This window comes from Pristis pectinata, chromosome 16 (genome assembly GCF_009764475.1).
Source record: "Pristis pectinata isolate sPriPec2 chromosome 16, sPriPec2.1.pri, whole genome shotgun sequence".
Taxonomy (NCBI): domain Eukaryota; kingdom Metazoa; phylum Chordata; class Chondrichthyes; order Rhinopristiformes; family Pristidae; genus Pristis; species Pristis pectinata.
The window spans coordinates 42,185,272-42,202,501 of NC_067420.1; the positions used below are offsets into that span (position 1 = coordinate 42,185,272).

The 17,230-nt window shown below is 41.8% G+C and overlaps 1 protein-coding gene across 1 annotated transcript in view; it reads left to right on the plus strand.

Annotated features, from left to right (window-relative positions):
• chmp4ba (charged multivesicular body protein 4Ba) overlaps positions 1 to 13,856 on the plus strand; it is a 29,048-nt gene extending 15,192 nt beyond the window's left edge. Inside the window, exons 2-5 of the mRNA XM_052031533.1 lie at positions 5,712 to 5,889; positions 9,301 to 9,415; positions 11,789 to 11,915; positions 12,779 to 13,856. Of these exons, the coding sequence (XP_051887493.1) occupies positions 5,712 to 5,889; positions 9,301 to 9,415; positions 11,789 to 11,915; positions 12,779 to 12,840 (482 nt within the window). The 3' untranslated portion in view covers positions 12,841 to 13,856. The remainder of the gene's footprint in view (positions 1 to 5,711; positions 5,890 to 9,300; positions 9,416 to 11,788; positions 11,916 to 12,778) is intronic.
• The last annotated feature ends 3,374 nt before the right edge of the window (positions 13,857 to 17,230 follow it).

Genomic DNA, 17,230 nt, shown 5'->3' on the forward strand with positions numbered 1-17,230 from the left:
GAGGTGGCAAGAGTGATGAGAATAGGGCAGTGGATGTTGTCTACATCTGTTGTTTGGGATGCATGTAAATGACTTGGATGAAAATGTAGATGGGTGGGTCAGTAAGTCTGCAGACAACAAAAATTGGTGGAGTTGTGGACAGTGAAGAAGGTTGTCAAAAAGATACAGCAGAGTATAGATCAGGTACAGATGTGGGCAGAGAAATAGCAGGTAGAATTTAACCTGGGCAAGTGTGAGGTATTGGTCTTTGGGAGGTCAAATGTAAGAGGAAAGTACAGTATATGGCAGGACTCTTAACAGCATTTATGTACAGAGAGATCTTGGGATGCAAGTCCATAACTCCTTGAAAGTGGCCATGCAAGTAGATAGGGTGGTAAAGAAGGCGTGTGGCTCGTTTGCCTTCATTGGTTGGGGCATGGAGTACAAGAACAAGGAAGTAGTGTTGCAGCTGTGTAAAACTTTGGTTCAGCTGTACTTGTCGTATTGTGTACATTTCTGGTTGATCCATTACAGGAAGGATGTGGAGGCTTTGGAGACAGCATAGAAGAAGTTTACGAGCATGCTGCCTAGATTAGAGGGTATGAGCTATAAGGAGAGATTGGACTGACTTTGTTTTCTCTGGAGCATCGGAGGCTGAGGGGAGGCCTGATAGAAGTTTATCAAAATGTGAGAGGCATAGATGAGGTAGACAGAATCTTTATCCCAATGTAGAAATGTCACATGCTAGAGGACGTGCATTTAAGGTGAGAGGGGGCAAGTTTAAAGGAAATGTGCAGCGTAAGTTTTTTACACAGAGAGGTGCTTGGAACGGGCTGCCAGGGATAGTGATGGAAGTAGATATGATAGTGACGTTTAAGAGGCTCTTGGATAGACACATGAATATGCAGAGAATGGAGGAATATGGAACACGTGCAGGCAGAAGAGATTTAGTTTAATTTGGCTTGTGTTCAGCACGGACATCATGGGCCAAAGGGCCTGTTCCTGTGCTATACTGTTCTGTGTAACCAAAAACATTTGAGTGTTGATTATTGTGGACTTTGGTACTCCACTCTCTGCAACTAGGAATGAAACCTAATGTTCTTGTCTGTTCTGCAGGTGTTGCGCCTTCTGGGTTAACTGGTAGTTGGGAAAGGAGACCAGACATTCTTGTGGAAGGCTGTTCTAAAACAAATTAATTGGCCCAATGAGTTAGAGAGCAGTTATGCTACGAAAATGCACTTCGTGTGGCTTTTATTAAAGTTTGGATCCTTTTAATTTTTAGTAATTCATGACCCAGCTCTTAACTATGATCCCAAACAACAGATGGACAAAGGTTGTGCTAACTGAAGTGAAGTATGGGGTTGGAGTGATGTGGATCTCGCAGTGGGCAAGAGCTTGAAGAGCTGTATCATGGGTGCCCTGGACCCAGAGAAGGATGCAAAACCTTTAAGATGGTTAAAAATTCTTAAATATTATCAAACTTCTCATTGCCTTGGTAAAGCAGACAGCGTAATCAAAGACTCCACCCACCCCAGACATCCTGTTTTCTCCCCTCTCCCATCGGGCAGAAGATGTGAAAGCAGGTACCATCAGGCTCAAGGACAGCTTCTATCCTGCTGTTATAAGAGTATTGAACGGTTCCCTAGTACAATAAGATGGACACTTGACCTCACAATCTACCGCATCATCGCCTTGCACCTTATTGTCGACCTGCACTGCACTGCACTTTGTCTGTAACGGTAACACTTTATTCTGCATTCTGTTATTGCTTTACCTTGTACTATCTTGATGCACTGTGAAATGAAGTGATCTGTATGAACAGTATGCAAGACAAATTTTTCACTGTACCTCGGTACATGTGTCAATAATAATAATCCAAACCAACATAAGGAGATACAAGAGCAGTGAGCCAAAAAGCATGGTCATAGAGGGAGGTTTTATGCAGTGTTTTAAAAGAGAAAGAATAGGTACATTCCAGAGTAGATAGAGGTGGGGGAGCATTATTCCTGTTCATTTCCATACCCTTTGATTTCCCACACCACTTGGCTCCTCTGTAGCTTAGATGTTGTCCGTCTCCACCTTGAATATATTCAATGGCTCCTCTGCAACTCCCTAGGATAGAAAATTCCAAATACCCATGAACCTCAGAAGAAATCCCTTTACATCTGTCCGAAATGGGTGATCCCATCTTCTGAAATCATGCCCCCAGTTCTAGATAACCCCACTGAGGAAGCCTCCTCTCAGCATCCAGCCTGTTAATCCCCCTCAGAATTCCGTACGTAGCAGTAAAATCACCTCTAATTTTTCTAAATTCCAATAAGCCAACCTCTCATCCTTTCCGTGTAAGCCAACTCCTTCATTTCCAGAAATCAACCTAGCAAACCCGTGTCTCCAATGCAAGTATATCTTTCCTTGAATATGTAGATCTAACCTGTATGGAGTACTCCAGGTACAGTCTCATCAGTGCTCTGTGGAACTTTGAAAATCAGCACGTGCTCTTGCAAAATATTTTTAACTAAATGAAGAAATTTGGAGATCTGACTACAGATGTTTTTTTTTATGTGGAGAAGGAGGGGGTAATACACACAACAGTTTTGCATGATTTAGTACAACAGTTAATGTGATACTGGGTGCAGTTGCCCAATGTGTTTACTCTGTCTCTCTGGTGTCAAAATTTCTGATGGCTAAAAGGTTAAATGAAGTTCCTTCCACTGCCTAATGAGATTTTCCTCTTAACTGTATTTAGACAACTGGATTAAATAGAAGGGGAAATTAAATTTTGTTTTGCACAATCTGTTGTCACGATTGGAAATGCACTTCCTGAAAGAATGGTGGCAGTGGATTTGGTAAATGATTTTCGGAAGGGAACTGGGCGTGCACTAGGGAGGTGGGGGAGGGGAGTTACAGGGCTACAATCTGGAGAGCAAAATGGCATCCGCTTGAGCTGTATCTTTCCGATTTTGTGAAAAGGATTGCAACTCTAAAAAAAAGATTTTAAGTTCTGCTAAATCAATCAAACAGCCTGAGTGAATGGGATAGGGAAAGACTTTGAGGCCTGCAGTGGTGGTGTAAAACTGAAAAAGTTTGTGAGGGAAATAATTGATTGTTGAATCATTTGTGGTTTGATTGAAGCAGGAACATAGAGTCCAGTAGAGTTGTTAATGGAATGTTTTGCCTTGAGGTAAATTTGTCATGTGTAAATGTAAAGCTTCCCCTCATTTGCAGGTCGAGATTGCTTACAGATACACTGGTTTTATTGGTGTTTACGTTGAGCTTGTTTAGCAGTCCAATACTTCAGATAAAAGCATCCTTGGCTGTGTTGCCATAGTGACTGTGACTTTGACTTTAGTATTCATAAGCCATACTGTTTACTGCAAGCCACTGTGTTTTGGCGGTAGGATAAGACTTCTGCAGCTATACTTGGGAGAGTTCATTTGTTTATGTATGCATGGTAAGACTCCATATTGTGATCTTGCACAAGGACTGAGTTAATTATGCCCAGGGTTGTACATAGCCTTGAAATTATTTATAGAGAACTGTTTCCTGGTGCTCACAGCTGTGCAGTGACTGCTCCCATCCCACAGCTCTCCTCTGTTCCCATCCAGAATCCTTGTATCCTCCCATCCTTCAGTTTCCCAACAAATGCTGCCCTTCATGTTGTAATATCAGGAAGATCCCAAGATGTCAAGAACATATCTGGCCTGTGTGCCCACTGCCAGATCTGGCAATCAGTCTGCCTTCCCAACCTTTGGCATAGAAAACAAATTATTTTCTTTCTTCAGGTTAAAAACCCAGTTTAAGGTAGTTCACAGGACACATATGTCCAAAGATAAGTTAGCTCGTTTTTATAACCATATAAATCCTATATGTGACAGATGTAAATCGAATGTGGCTTCTTTGACACGTACGTTTTGGTCCTGTCCTCTTCTGGAAAAATATTGGAAAGACATTTTTAACATTATTTCAAACGTATTGAAGATTGATTTACAACCTCACCCTATCACTGCAATTTTTGGATTACCAAGGATAGAGTCTGGTCATCTATCTGCTTCCGCTAACCATATGATTGCCTTTGTTACATTAATGGCCAAACGATCCATTTTACTTAAATGGAAGGATCTAATACCCCCTACTACTTTTCAATGGTTCTCTCAAACTATATCATGTTTAAACTTGGAAAAAATTAGGAGTGGTACTGTCGATCCTTCACTTCAATTTGAAGATATTTGGAGTCCATTTATTCAATATTTTCACATGATGTAGATCCCCCTTTCAATAACTTTCCAACTTGGAGGAATGGACTTGACAACATAATATTGCTCTGTTTCTGCTGAGAAATTTTAGCCCAGTTTTTTTTTCTTTTTTTTTGTTGTTTGTTTTTTTTAAATTTAAAAAAAATTTTTTTTGTTTAGTTTATATTGTTTACAATTTTTCTTATTCATTTGGGTTTTTTAAAATTTATATAATCTTTTTCTTTCCTTTCTTTTATATTATCTTCATTTACTAAGAGATCGTTGGATCTACAGTTTTTTTTATATTTTATTGTTCTTTATGATTATCTGTACTATGATTGTTATCCTGATCTCTTTGTATTGCATGTATAAATATTGATGCTATATATCAATCTGTATTAATTTGAAAACTAATAAAAAGATTGAAAAAGAAAGAAAGAAAACTACTTCATAAAATGTAAGATTAACATCAAATTGAGGCAGCTTGAATGACTTCAGTATTCCAAAAATAGTGGATGCATGGGGGGCAGGGTGTGAAAGTTAACATCAAGCTGCTGATTCTCCATTTCTTGGACATACACGCGCGCGTGCGGACAGACAGGCACACAGGCAGACGTACACACATGCAGACACACACACTTTGCTAACCATATAACTATAGAAGTCCAAAACAGTTCATGAATATTCAACATTTGTATGAACCTAGAGTTTTTTCTGTTTTGACTTTCAAATTAAAGACTACTAATAAGGAACCTGTCGATTTTGCACTTTGTTTTAATTCCTGTTTTATTTCCATCTGTTTTGATACCAATGAACCACTGGCGATGCTGTGGGATTCTCCATTTCCCTTATTTTTGCTCTTGCCCTGCTTTCCTATTGTTAGGAGTTCACGTATAATATTTTCAGTTTTATTACATGCACCTATGCAATTACATGGAGTTACATCTTGAGATGCTGCCTCAAGATGGCAACATCTATCATCAAAGATCCCCACCATCTGGGCCACGCCATCTTCCTGCAGCCACCATCGAGCAGGAGATACAGAAGCCTGAATCCCACACCACCAGGTTCAGGAACAGCTACTTCCCTTCAACCATTCAGTTCTTGAACCAACCAGCACAACCCTAATCACTATGACCAATTTGCGCTAAAGTGGACATTGTTCTAATTGCGTTCCTCCTTGTAAAAATTGTGTATAATTTATGTTTTTCTTGTGAATGTCACGTCTCTGATGCTATGTGCTTGTGATGCTGCTGCAAGTAAGTTTTTCATTGCACTTGTGCATATGACAATAAATTTGACTGTGACACTATTACCTTTGTAGGTCTCATAGGTTCTGAAATAAACCGTGAATATTGATGGGAAATAGAGTCAGCTAGCAGTTTGGGTGCTGGAATGGTTCCTTAGTTTGTCTGGTTGAGACAGTTCAATGTGCCAAAGATATTGGTGACATTTTTCGAAGTTTAAGTTGCTCACTTGTTTTACTCCTCCACTTTACAGCTGCTCTACAAGCCCTAAAGCGCAAGAAGAGGTACGAAAAGCAGCTGGCGCAGATCGATGGTACGCTGTCCACCATAGAGTTCCAGAGAGAAGCTTTGGAAAATGCAAACACTAACACAGAAGTACTCAAGAACATGGGCTTCGCTGCCAAGGCAATGAAAGCTGCTCATGAAAACATGTAAGAGGCAAAAGTTTTCCTATCTTGTTCTAACATTAGAGAAATCCATAGTGAAGTCAGCAATGCACATATCCTCCTCCCCCTTCTCCAGTCCCATTGCAAGGGAGAAGTATAGCATTTGTTTGTGCAATAGAAATATAGAAACATAGAAAACCTACAGCACAATTCAGGCCCTTTGGCCCACAAAGCTGTGCCGAACATGTCCCTACTTTAAAAATTACTAGGCTTACCCATAGCCCGTTATTTTTATCAGCTCCACGTACCTACCCAAAAGTTTCTTAAAAGACCCTATCGTTTCCGCTTCCACCACCGTTGCCGGCAGCCCGTTGCAATTGCCCTTGAAGGTGTTGGTGAACCATCTTTTTAAATCACTGCAGTCCTTCAAGTGAGGGTACACACACAATGCTGTTGAAAAGGTTTCCAGGGTTTAACCCCAATGACGCTGAAGGAATTCAAGTATGTATTCGGGTGGGGATGGTGTGTGACTGAGAGGATGGAGAAAAACAGGCATTATGTAAATGTTTCCATCTGCAGATCACCCTCCTTGTCCACATTCCCATTTGTGATGTTGTCTGTATCATTGTATAAAACTTCACGGCGCAGAAATGACCTTTTCTGTCCTCTGGCCTTGACGGTGTTTGTATCACACACAAGTCTCCTCCCACCTTAAACTAAACTATTCAACCAACCTTATTTCCTTCTCCCACTTGTATTTATTTAGCGTCTCCTTGAAGCTATTGATGCTTTTTGCCTCAACAGCCCTGAGCTCATTGGGCAAAAAATTTTCCAGCTCTCTTTATTAAATTTGTTAATGAACTTGTTTATAGCCGATGGTTCTGGTTTCTTCCTCCTCCCTTTCCCTACACAAGTGGAAACATCTCCATATCTGCCTTGAGAAACCACCAGAATTGCAGAGCCTCTGTCATTTCACCTTTCAGCTTTCCTTTTCTGGAGAAAGGAGCCACAGTCTACCCATCTTTCTTGGCGAGTGAAGACTGCTCAGTTCTGATATCATTGTTGGAGAAGCTGCAAAAGATATTTGTATTGACTCACTGCAGCACTGTTGTCAGTCAGGAATATCTGGGTTTTCAGTGGGGAATAATCAAGGAGTTTGCCTTTCTGTTCATTGAACCGCAGTTCCCCTGAGCAGTTTCATCAGTGGACAGTGTCAATGGGAGGCAGATCCTTCCAGTTCAGTTGCCTATAAAGATTGATTATTTTGTTGCCTATTGCCAACTACAGGTATTTACGTTTTCCCTTCTTTCTCTCCCCCCCCCCCCCAAAAAGTGCCGACTGATCCTGGGGTAGCATTGTATGTGACAGTAGCCTCTCAGATAGGGAGTGTCATTGATTGAATTTACCTTGGTTAGTACTGTGGTCAAGCTTGATCCTATTGTTGCTTGGTGATACCGAAATGTTCAATTTTGCTAGCAGTGTCAAAAGGCAATAGGCATCAAAAGTTGCACAACTCTCCCTACCTAATCAGATCGGACGTCAGTTGCAGTCTCCTTTGTGACCAACCCTGGAAGGAACCAGCTGAGCCAACAGGTGAAACCTGTGACCTAGGTTTAAGGTGAGAGGGGAAAGACTTAATAGGAACTTGAAGGGGCAACTTTTTTACACAAAGGGTGGTCAGTATGTGGAATGAGCTGCCAGAGGAAGTGGTTGTGGCAGGTACAATAACAACTTTTAAAAGGCACTTGGACAGGTACATGGATTGAAAAGGTTTAGAGGGATACGGGCTAACCGTGGTCAAATGGAACTAGCTTAGAAGGTTATGAGACAAACGCGAGCAAATAGGATTAGCTTGGATGAGGCATCTTGGTCGGCATGGACCAGTTGGGCCGAAGGACCTGTTTCCGTGCTGTATAACTCTGACTCTAATCAGACTACATGGTTCAGAGTGATGCTGCACCCATTGATAGTTGAAATGGCAGGTAGATGAGGAGCAGGGCAGCTCTTAAACAGGAATCTCCAATCCTTTTGCTATCCTCCTGGGTCCTCTAGAAATCCATTTGTACGGACACGTAAAGTGGACAAAAGGAACAGGGTTCATCGATGGGTATTTGAAGGAGAAGTGAGGCAGGTGTGGACCATAAACTTTGCAATAGAACTCCTAGACTGAATAAGTTGTTTTATGTTGTAGGTACAATGCCTTAGTATGTATCGTGACTACAGTTTGCAGCCCCCAGAACTGGTGACTCCAGAAGACTTTCTACCTGCACACTAAAATCCCCCTTCAGCCTTCAATTTCCCCTAAGCGATCAAAAAACTGCTGTGGGGATTTAGTTCCATTTACACCTTCATTATGGAGCAGTCCTGTATTTTGTGCAGTGTTGAACAACTTGTAAATATGCCTTTCTCCCTCTCTGCTTTTTCCTTATCCAGTGACTCGGTTGTAAGGTTGATTGTGAGATGGTGCTTGGTGGAGTAAAGGTATCTTACTGCAGTTTTAGAGCCTGGTGAGACTGCATCTGGGATCTTGTGCATAGTTTAGGTCTCCTTGTTTGAAACAAAATATGCTTGACACAGGAGTGCAGTGAAGATTCAAAATTCTTACAGTGCTTAACAGGCTGAATGCAGGGAGAACACTTCCCCTGGTTAGAATTAGGCACAAACGGTCTAATGTTCTTGTTTTCCCCATTATTCTGCTTTTTTTTCCATTTCAAGTACTTATTCAGTTCCGTTTTGAACACCATGATTGAATCTGTTCTTGGTACCCCTTCAGCAGTGCATACCAGATTTTAACTAATCATCGCATGTGGTTTGGGGAAGAAGTTTTAACTTGGGTTACTGCCTTGATTCTTCTCTTCATCACTTTCATTCCATGTCCCCTAGTTGCTGACCCCTCTGTCATGGACCCTTCTGTCATGGGAATGGTTTGTCTCTGTCGAGACCCTTCATGATTTTAAATACCTTTATCTGATCCCCTCACAATCCACTGTCTCTCCATTCTAGCCACACAGTGAAGAACCTCAAACCTGGAGTCGTTCTAGTAAAAATACCTTTCCAAGACCTGTATATCTTTCCTAAAGAGTGGTGACCAGAAATGCCCATATTGATGCAGTTGTGACTGAACCAGTAATTTGTCATCATGACATCCTGCTCTTGTACTCTGTTGTTCTTTATAAAGGATCCAATATGCTTTTATAACTGCTTTTCAACATGCTCTGTCACTTTTAACAATTTATGCACATGTACTTCAAGACCTCTGTTCTAGTATCCCTGCTGCATCATCCCAGCATCCAGGAATGAGCATTAAATGTGCCAGCGGTAACTTCAACTAATGCATAAATAATCAAATGACCTTCTAAAAGTTATAGTTTTATCTTTCTAGCTTATGTATTTGAATGAAGCTGTGTAAAATTGCGACGGTTCATTTGGTTCTCAATTTTTTTTTTCACTTTTCAGGGACATTGACAAAGTAGACGAGCTAATGCAAGACATCACAGAACAGCAGGAACTGGCACAGGAAATCTCTGATGCCATTTCAAAACCAGTAGGATTCGGTGAAGATTTTGATGAGGTAAATATTGCTTCAAATATTGAAGGACAATAGAACTTGAAGCAGAATCAAACAAGTTACAGTTTCTGTGCACACAGACGATCTCGATCAAGAGATTGTTTGGACCTTTAGGCTTTAGTCATTCTGTAAGCGCTTGTGAAGTTTGAGTAAGAAGTAGAGTGAGTAACTTCTGGAGTGATTGCCATAACCTTAAAGACCCTGGGATGAGCTGAATAAAAAGGTGTAGATTTTGCTGATTTTTGATATGCCCCTTTAATTTTGCTACATTGTTCAGCCCAATGTTTTTGTGTTGAAACTTACTAGAAGTGTGCACCCAGTAACTATGAAAGCAATGGGTATCTAGGTTCTAAGTGAAAAGCAAGATGTGAAGGGTATCTCTGCCATCCATGAGATTTAAAGATTGTATAAGAAACACAGGAAGTAGGGTAAATTTGACTCAGATAAAGAAATAGATTGAAGGACGAAAGGAAAAATAAGAGCAAAAATGTAGTATCTGACATTTTGCAAATCTCAAACAATTTAAAATGTACAAAGATGAAATCTGTTTAACCTCTGGCTTGGGGAAATTAGTTCCCATTTTATAAACAATTGAGAAAGAAGCTCTCATTTAATTACCAGACTTAACTTTCTGTGATGAGTTTAGTGGGCAATTAACCTGCAAATTCAGTACTTTTACTTTTAGAATCCATGGTGTGTTTGAAGTAAACAATGAGGCAGCAACAAGTTCTGGAGATAATACAACCTGAAATATTAACTTTTGCTTTTTCTGCAGATGCTGCCTGACCTGCTGAGTGTTCCTGTATTTATTTCAGATTTGCAGCATCTGCAGTATTTTTTGATTTTTTTTTGTTTCTCTTCCCAAGACGATGCTCTGTTATATTGTCAACAATGAACGAGGCATGTGGATTCCTGTTGGGTGTGTTTTAAACCAATAAGAAGAGCAGGAGTTGATTTTTCATCCCCTGAGTCTGCTGCATCATGGTTGACTTCCTTCCCCATATTTTTCCCATCCTATTTCCATATTCCTTGTGTTATTTTCCAGTGAATAATTTGTACAGGATGCAGAAATGATGTGCATATTTTGCACTATGTTTGAATTTGTGGGGTAGAGTAAAGATTCATTTTAGCATTACAATAAAAATGGGAAATGCTGAGGTATTGGTTTATTATTGTCACTTGTACCGAGGTACAGTGAAAAACTTGTCTTGCAAACCGTTCGTACAGATCAATTCATTACACAGTGCATTGAGGTAGTACAGGGTAAAAACAATAACAGAATACAGAGTAAAGTATCACAGCTACAGGGAAGTGCAGTGCAGGTAGACAATAAGGTGCAAGGTCATAACAAGGTAGATTGTGAGGTCAAGAGTCCATCTCAGGTCAGGTTGTATCCCAGAGTCATAGAGTTGTTCAGCCCATCTCATCCATGCCAACCGTGATGCCTATTTATGCAAATTCCATTTTCGCGCATTAGGACCATATCCCTCTGCTCCTTCCCTATTCAAGTACCTGTCCAAATGCCTCTTAAACGTAATTGTATCTACTTCTATCACTTCCTCTTTAGAGGGATACAGCACAGAAACAGGCCCTTCAGCCCAACTCATCCATGCCAACCAATGCGCCAGCTTGATCTACTTCCATTTGCCTGCATTTGGCCTCTATCCCTCTAAACCCTTCCTATCCATGTCTTTTAAACGTTGTCATTGTACCTGCCTCCACCACTTCCTCTGGCAGCTCATTCCATATACCCACCAGCCTCTGTGTGGAAAAACCTACCCCTCCGACCTTGTTTAAATTTCTCCCCCCTCGCCTTAAACCCATGCCCTCTAGTTTTAGACTCCTCCACTCGAGGAAGAGACTGTGATGATCTATCCTATCTGTGGCCCTCGTAATCTTATAACCCTCTATAAAGTCACCCCTCAGCCTCCTAAGTTCCAGTGGGAATAAACCCAGCCTATCCAATCTCTCATTGTAACTACAGTCCTCCATTCCAGGCAATATCACTGGTGGATCTCTTCTTTACTCTTGCTAATGTTACCACATCCCTCCTGTAGTGCAGTGACTAGAACTACACACAGTCCTCTGAGTGCACTCTGACCAATGTTTAGTGCAGCTGGAATGTCACAGATGTGGCCTGACCTGCCAAATGTTTCCAGCATTTTCTGTTTTAATTTTAGATTTCCAGCATCTGCAGTTGTTTTGATTTTCATTTTCACACTGGTGAGAAAGGAAACGGGAAGATTTGTACTCCCTGAATGAAGCGTGCAGTATGTAAAACTAAAAGTAACTTTGAACTTGATGCAAAGCTGGTGTAAGCACTTAAGTTTTGTCTTCAGTTTTGTGACAAGAGGTTTTACTTCTGCCCCTCTGTAGGATGAGTTGATGGCTGAGTTGGAAGAACTGGAGCAAGAAGAGCTCGACAAAAACCTGCTGGAAATTGGAGAAGCAGAGGATGTGCCTCTTCCCAGTGTCCCTTCCACCTCTCTCCCAGAAAGGCCAGGTAAAAGATGCCTCCAGATAAACCACACCCTCTAATAGTTTCATGGTCCCCTTCATAGCAAAGAGCCATGGGATGTGGGTGCTGCAGGTGAGGCCAGCATTATTACCGAAGCCTCGAGCTAAGAGGATCGCAGGCCCATTTCAGAGGGTCTTTCAGACTCTGTCCCATCACTCTGGGTCTAGAGTTGCATGTAGACCTGACCAGTTAAGGTTGGTAGATTTCTCTAAAGAATGTTAATGAGCTAGATGGACTTGTGCAATAGTCTAATCATTTCATGGTCCCCTTCACATACCAGCTTTGTAATCCACATTTATTTATGGAACTTAAATTCCTCTGCTGCTATGGTGGCATTTAAACTCATCTCTAAATCTGCAGTCTAGCCCTCAAATTCTCATGCAATAAATGTAACTGCTGGGAAAGCCTTGTGGTAGAAGATTGAATCTTGCCACAGTCCGGGCTGTTTGGTCTTTCCTGCCTTCAGAGGAGATGTCCAGATAATCTCTCTTTCCTCATGGTCCTTCAGATTTGATCGTCTTCAAATATTTAGCTAGCTCCCCTTTTGAAAGTTGACACCGAATCTGCATCCTTTGCCTTTTCGAGCTGTGCATTCCGGATCATAAGGTGCTGCATTCAAAGTGTTTTTTCTCCTCTTCTCTCTGTTTCTTTACACTGATCTTAAATCCATGTCCTTGGATCCTCAAGCCTCTGCCACCGTGTTTGTGTTATTCCCCAGCCTACTTAATGTTCGGTGCAACGGAGAAAAATGAGGATTGGATTTTGGGGTGGGGGGTGGGGGGTGGGGGGTGGGGAAGCTGTGGGACAAGCTTCCTTTATATATCCCTATTTGTTTCTACTTCCGGCAGCCAAGAAGAAGGAAGAGGAAGACGAAGATATGCGGGACCTGGAAGCATGGGCTGCTATGTGAGAATGATGAGCATCTTGTAAAGCACGGACATTCTCGTATGTCATGGTTGTGGGTGTTTTGTTCTACATTGAAGGTCGTGAGCAGAGTAAATTTCTAAATGGCTGCTGGAATATATTTTGGGAAGGGTGTGTGCGTTGTGGCAATGTGGTTTGTTATACAGGAGGAGGAGCAGGGAAGGAGAAGGCAAACACTTTGGTACTACTTGTCCTATCTTTCATTGGATCTTCACTTGTGTTAATGACCATAGGCTTCAAACCCACGATAACTTCTCCCCCTCCCGAAACTGCACCACCCCCTCTCCCTCCCACCGTAGTGCCATTCACCATATCACTCCTCCTGTCCATTTGTAACTGCTGCAGTGCCGATTTGGTTTTCACAATGAAATTCCCGTAGCACATCTATAATTGTTTGCTTGAGGTGAAGCCAGGGTTGGTTCTTACTCCTGTAGCTTCTCCAATTTTTTTTGATTTATTCTTTACAGAAAAAAATCTCAATTGAAGACCTTTTTTTCCCCAAAACAAAACTCTTTTTCAGCAACGGAGCTCTTTATTTATAAAGCTTGTAAATTATTTTCTTCCCCACAAAATTTAAGCTGCTTAAAAGTGTATTTTAATCGGGTATAAGCGCGTGATTTACTGAGTTTGATTGCTCTTTCTGCGCCTCTGGGAATTTTTGGTTTAAGTTTTTTTTGGTTTGTTTTGGGTGAGGGGTGGTTACAGTTAGGGAACCTTATTTCTAAATTCCTGGCTGTCAATCAAAGATCGTGTTGATTGCTTGTATTTTTCTGCTCATCTGGTACAATTTCACTTTTCCCTTTTTATTATGGACTTAAACCTATAAGACACCTTCTGAATGCTGCTTCAGCTAAAAGTTATATTTTCCTCTTCAACATGGGCTGTGTACAGCACAGTGGTGGCAATATGGGGCTCTTAATCCACTACAAAATCAACCTAATCCTACTTAAACATGCTGTAAATACGTTGAGAAAAAATAAAATTTCTTTTAATGTAGCAAAATGTCGTGAACCAGATGTTTGAAAGTTGTGTGCAGGTATTATATGATTCTTGATGCTACATGGGTGAAGATGGCTATTTGTTTATTTTCCTATATACCTAACCTCTGCAGAGTTGGGATTGAGAAAGTGTTGCCTTTCAGGTGAGATATTAGCCTAAAGACATCCCTTCTGTTGGATATCATTGCTCAGAAGATGAGCAGCAGGATTCTGCTGAAGATTCAGCCCAACATTTATCCCCTGGAGACACCAGTGACTGCAGCTGCTGGAATCTGGAGCAACAAACAATCTGCTGGAGGAACTCAGCGGGTCGAACAGCATCAGTTCCTTCCTCCCCCACCACAGATGCTGCTCGACCTGCTGAGTTCCTACAGTTGCTCAATATTTATCCCTTTCTGAAGACCACCAAAAATAAATTGCCTGTAATCCTTGCAGCTGGTGTGCGTGGAAGCTTGCAGTGCTTCAACTGAGTTCCATATTACAAAGGTGACAATACTTGCCTTGATGCAAAGTGCTTTGAGAAGTGTGAAGATGCAACATGCCAGGCCAAAATGCAACTGCTGGTGCAGGTCTGTAAATGTGATCTTGGACTAAATCTTGTTGCTCTTTAAAGCAATGGCATGGTGCTGGAGCCTTTATTCTATTCACTCATACAACCTAAAATCTCTGCATTACACAGACTGTCCCAGAAGTTGGCATTTAGTGGGAACAAGCAGAGCTGATATCGTGAATCCACCATGTCGTGGATCCTGCTTCGGTGACTATTGGCAGATAATGTCACAACCTGCTCCATCCTGTGTGTAAAGATACATTGGAGCACAGATACTCAGCAGGAAAGGTTAAAGCTGTTGTGGTTCTTTTGCTCCAGGAATGATGAGGCTGAGGGCTAACGTCTTGAAGATTATAGCATGGGGTTTGGTGGACTAGATGTAGGCAAGATGTTTCCACTTGGGGAGACCAAGCCCATTTGCCATAAAAATAAGGTGTGAGAAATTCGGGACAAGTACTTTACAGGAGAATGGTTAAAATGTGGAACTTAAAGATACATCTGGGGAAGTTGGCATTGCTGCTAGGGCCAGTGTTTAATTGTGATCCCCAATTGACCTTGAGGGGAGTTGGAGAGTCGTGGTATATGTCCTAGCCTCATTATTTCTCCCAAAATGCATCACCTCACATTTACCAGGCATTTGAACAGGGATAGAAAAGGCATAGAGCGTTACGGGCATAATGTGGACAAATAGATTAGCGTAAATAGGCATAGAGGTCAGCATGGATGAAGTGGGCAGAAAGGGCTTCATGATTCTAAAGCTCAAAACATCCCAAAGCAACTCACAAGCAATGAAGTACTTTCAGGTAAACTGCTTCCCCCTATGTCCCTTTTCTCTCTCCTCCTGATCTACCCAGTTCTCAGCCCCTGTTACCCACACACTCCTCCTGCTGGTTCCCCTCCCACATCCCTTGCTTGACTCCGGATTCCACCTATCGGATTCCATCGTCTTCAGCTCTTTGTCACCTCCATCTATCACCTCTAAGCCTTTGTTGCTATTTCCACTCTCCCGTCCTCCGTCTCCCCTCTCTCTTTCAGTCCAGATGAAGGGTCTTGACCCAAAACTGTCCATTTTCCCTCCACAGATGCTGCCTGACTCGCCAAGTTCCTCCAGCATCTTGTTTGTTGCTCCAGATTTCAGCATCTTCAGTCTCTTGTGTCTGAAATACTTCTCGTGTCTAGTCTCTTAGAATGTGGAAACCACGTGCACACAACATACTGACACAAACAGCAAAGGAATAAATAACCAGATCATATCCTTGGTTTTTGTAGGGAAATTGGACAGAGTCAGTAAAAACATTTTCTCAATAAAGTGGCCTTTGGATCTTCTGCACTAACTGGAGAGACCAGAAGGGTGGCACATCTTACTCCCTCTGTACTACCCTGGGAATGTCAAGGCAGGTTGTTCTGCTCTCTCTGTAGAGTGAGCCAGTTTCATCTTGGCTAACTAATCCGGACTTGGGTGGAAATCCCTCTTGACGAACAGACCATGCTTTTAATCACTGGTGCAGTGTGGAGAGGAGCAGTTAGCAATTTGATAAGAGGCATAGATCGAGTGGACAGTCGGAGACTTTTTACCAGGGCAACAATGGCTAACACGAGGTGGCATAATTTTAAGGTGATTGGAAGAAGTTATAAGGGGGATGTCAGAGGTAAGATTTTATATTAGAGAGTGGTAGGTGCGTGGAACGCACTGCAGGCAGAGGTTGTGGGGGCAGATACATTAGGGACATTTAAGAGACTCTTAGACACATGAATGATAGAGAAATGGGAGGGAAGGGTTAGTTAGATATTAGAGTAGAATAAAATGTTGGCACATTTTACTGTGCTGTAGCGTTCTATGTTCTAATTTGTAGAGTAGCATATCAGTGATGCATTTCTTAAAAAAAGACATTGATAAAGGACAAGTTTATGTTATTCAGCACCTTTCTTGCACTCCCATATTGAACCTAACACTGTGAGGAAGCCACTCTGGGACCTGTGCCATTCTACTGCCTAATGTATCACAAAGAGCTTCACAGCCACTGTTTCCATTAAATGGCAAACAAAGTGGTTGAGTCCTAGTGATCAGATTTCCACTTAATTGGCCAGTAACACTTGCTTTAACATCTCTTCAGAAAGATGGTGCATCTGACTGCACCAATTCCTAATCTTACTATATTAAAATTGAGAGGTTTTAAAAAAGAGTAGATTAAGAGGGACTGTTTCCAGTAGCTGAGGGCCAGTTTTGGAAGATGCAGATTTAAAGTAACTATATCCAGCAGGCTGGCAGTGAAGAAAAGTTTCCTTTACGGCCATCTGCCTTGATCTGGAAAGTAGTGTCTGGAAGGGTGGTGCACGCAGCCACAATGGGGAAATTGGATAAATAGTTGTAAAGAGGCAGAAGTGTGCAGGGCCATGGGGAAGGAGCAGGAAGTGTCAGTAACCCTCAAAGAGCTAGCATGGGTACAATGGGCCAAATTCCCTGTCATGTGTGGGTCTGGAACCTACAACCTTGAAGGGAAGAGCCAACACTAACAATGGACAAACAAAGGGAGTAGCATGGGGTTGTGGTTTTAAAAGGGTTGTATAGAGAATAAGCATGAGATGTATTATTAGCAATGATGCCACATACACAGGTAGCTAGTGTCATTTCAACCGGTGAAACATCCCAACTACAAAACAAGCCAGTGTTTGCTGTAAACAATAGTTACACAGCACAGAAATGGGCTTTTCCACCCAACTCGTCCATGTCGACCAAGGTACCTACCTGAGCTAGTCCCACATCCCTCTAAACCTTTCCTATCCATGTACCTGTCCAAATGTCTTTTAAACATTGTAATTGTTGGTGT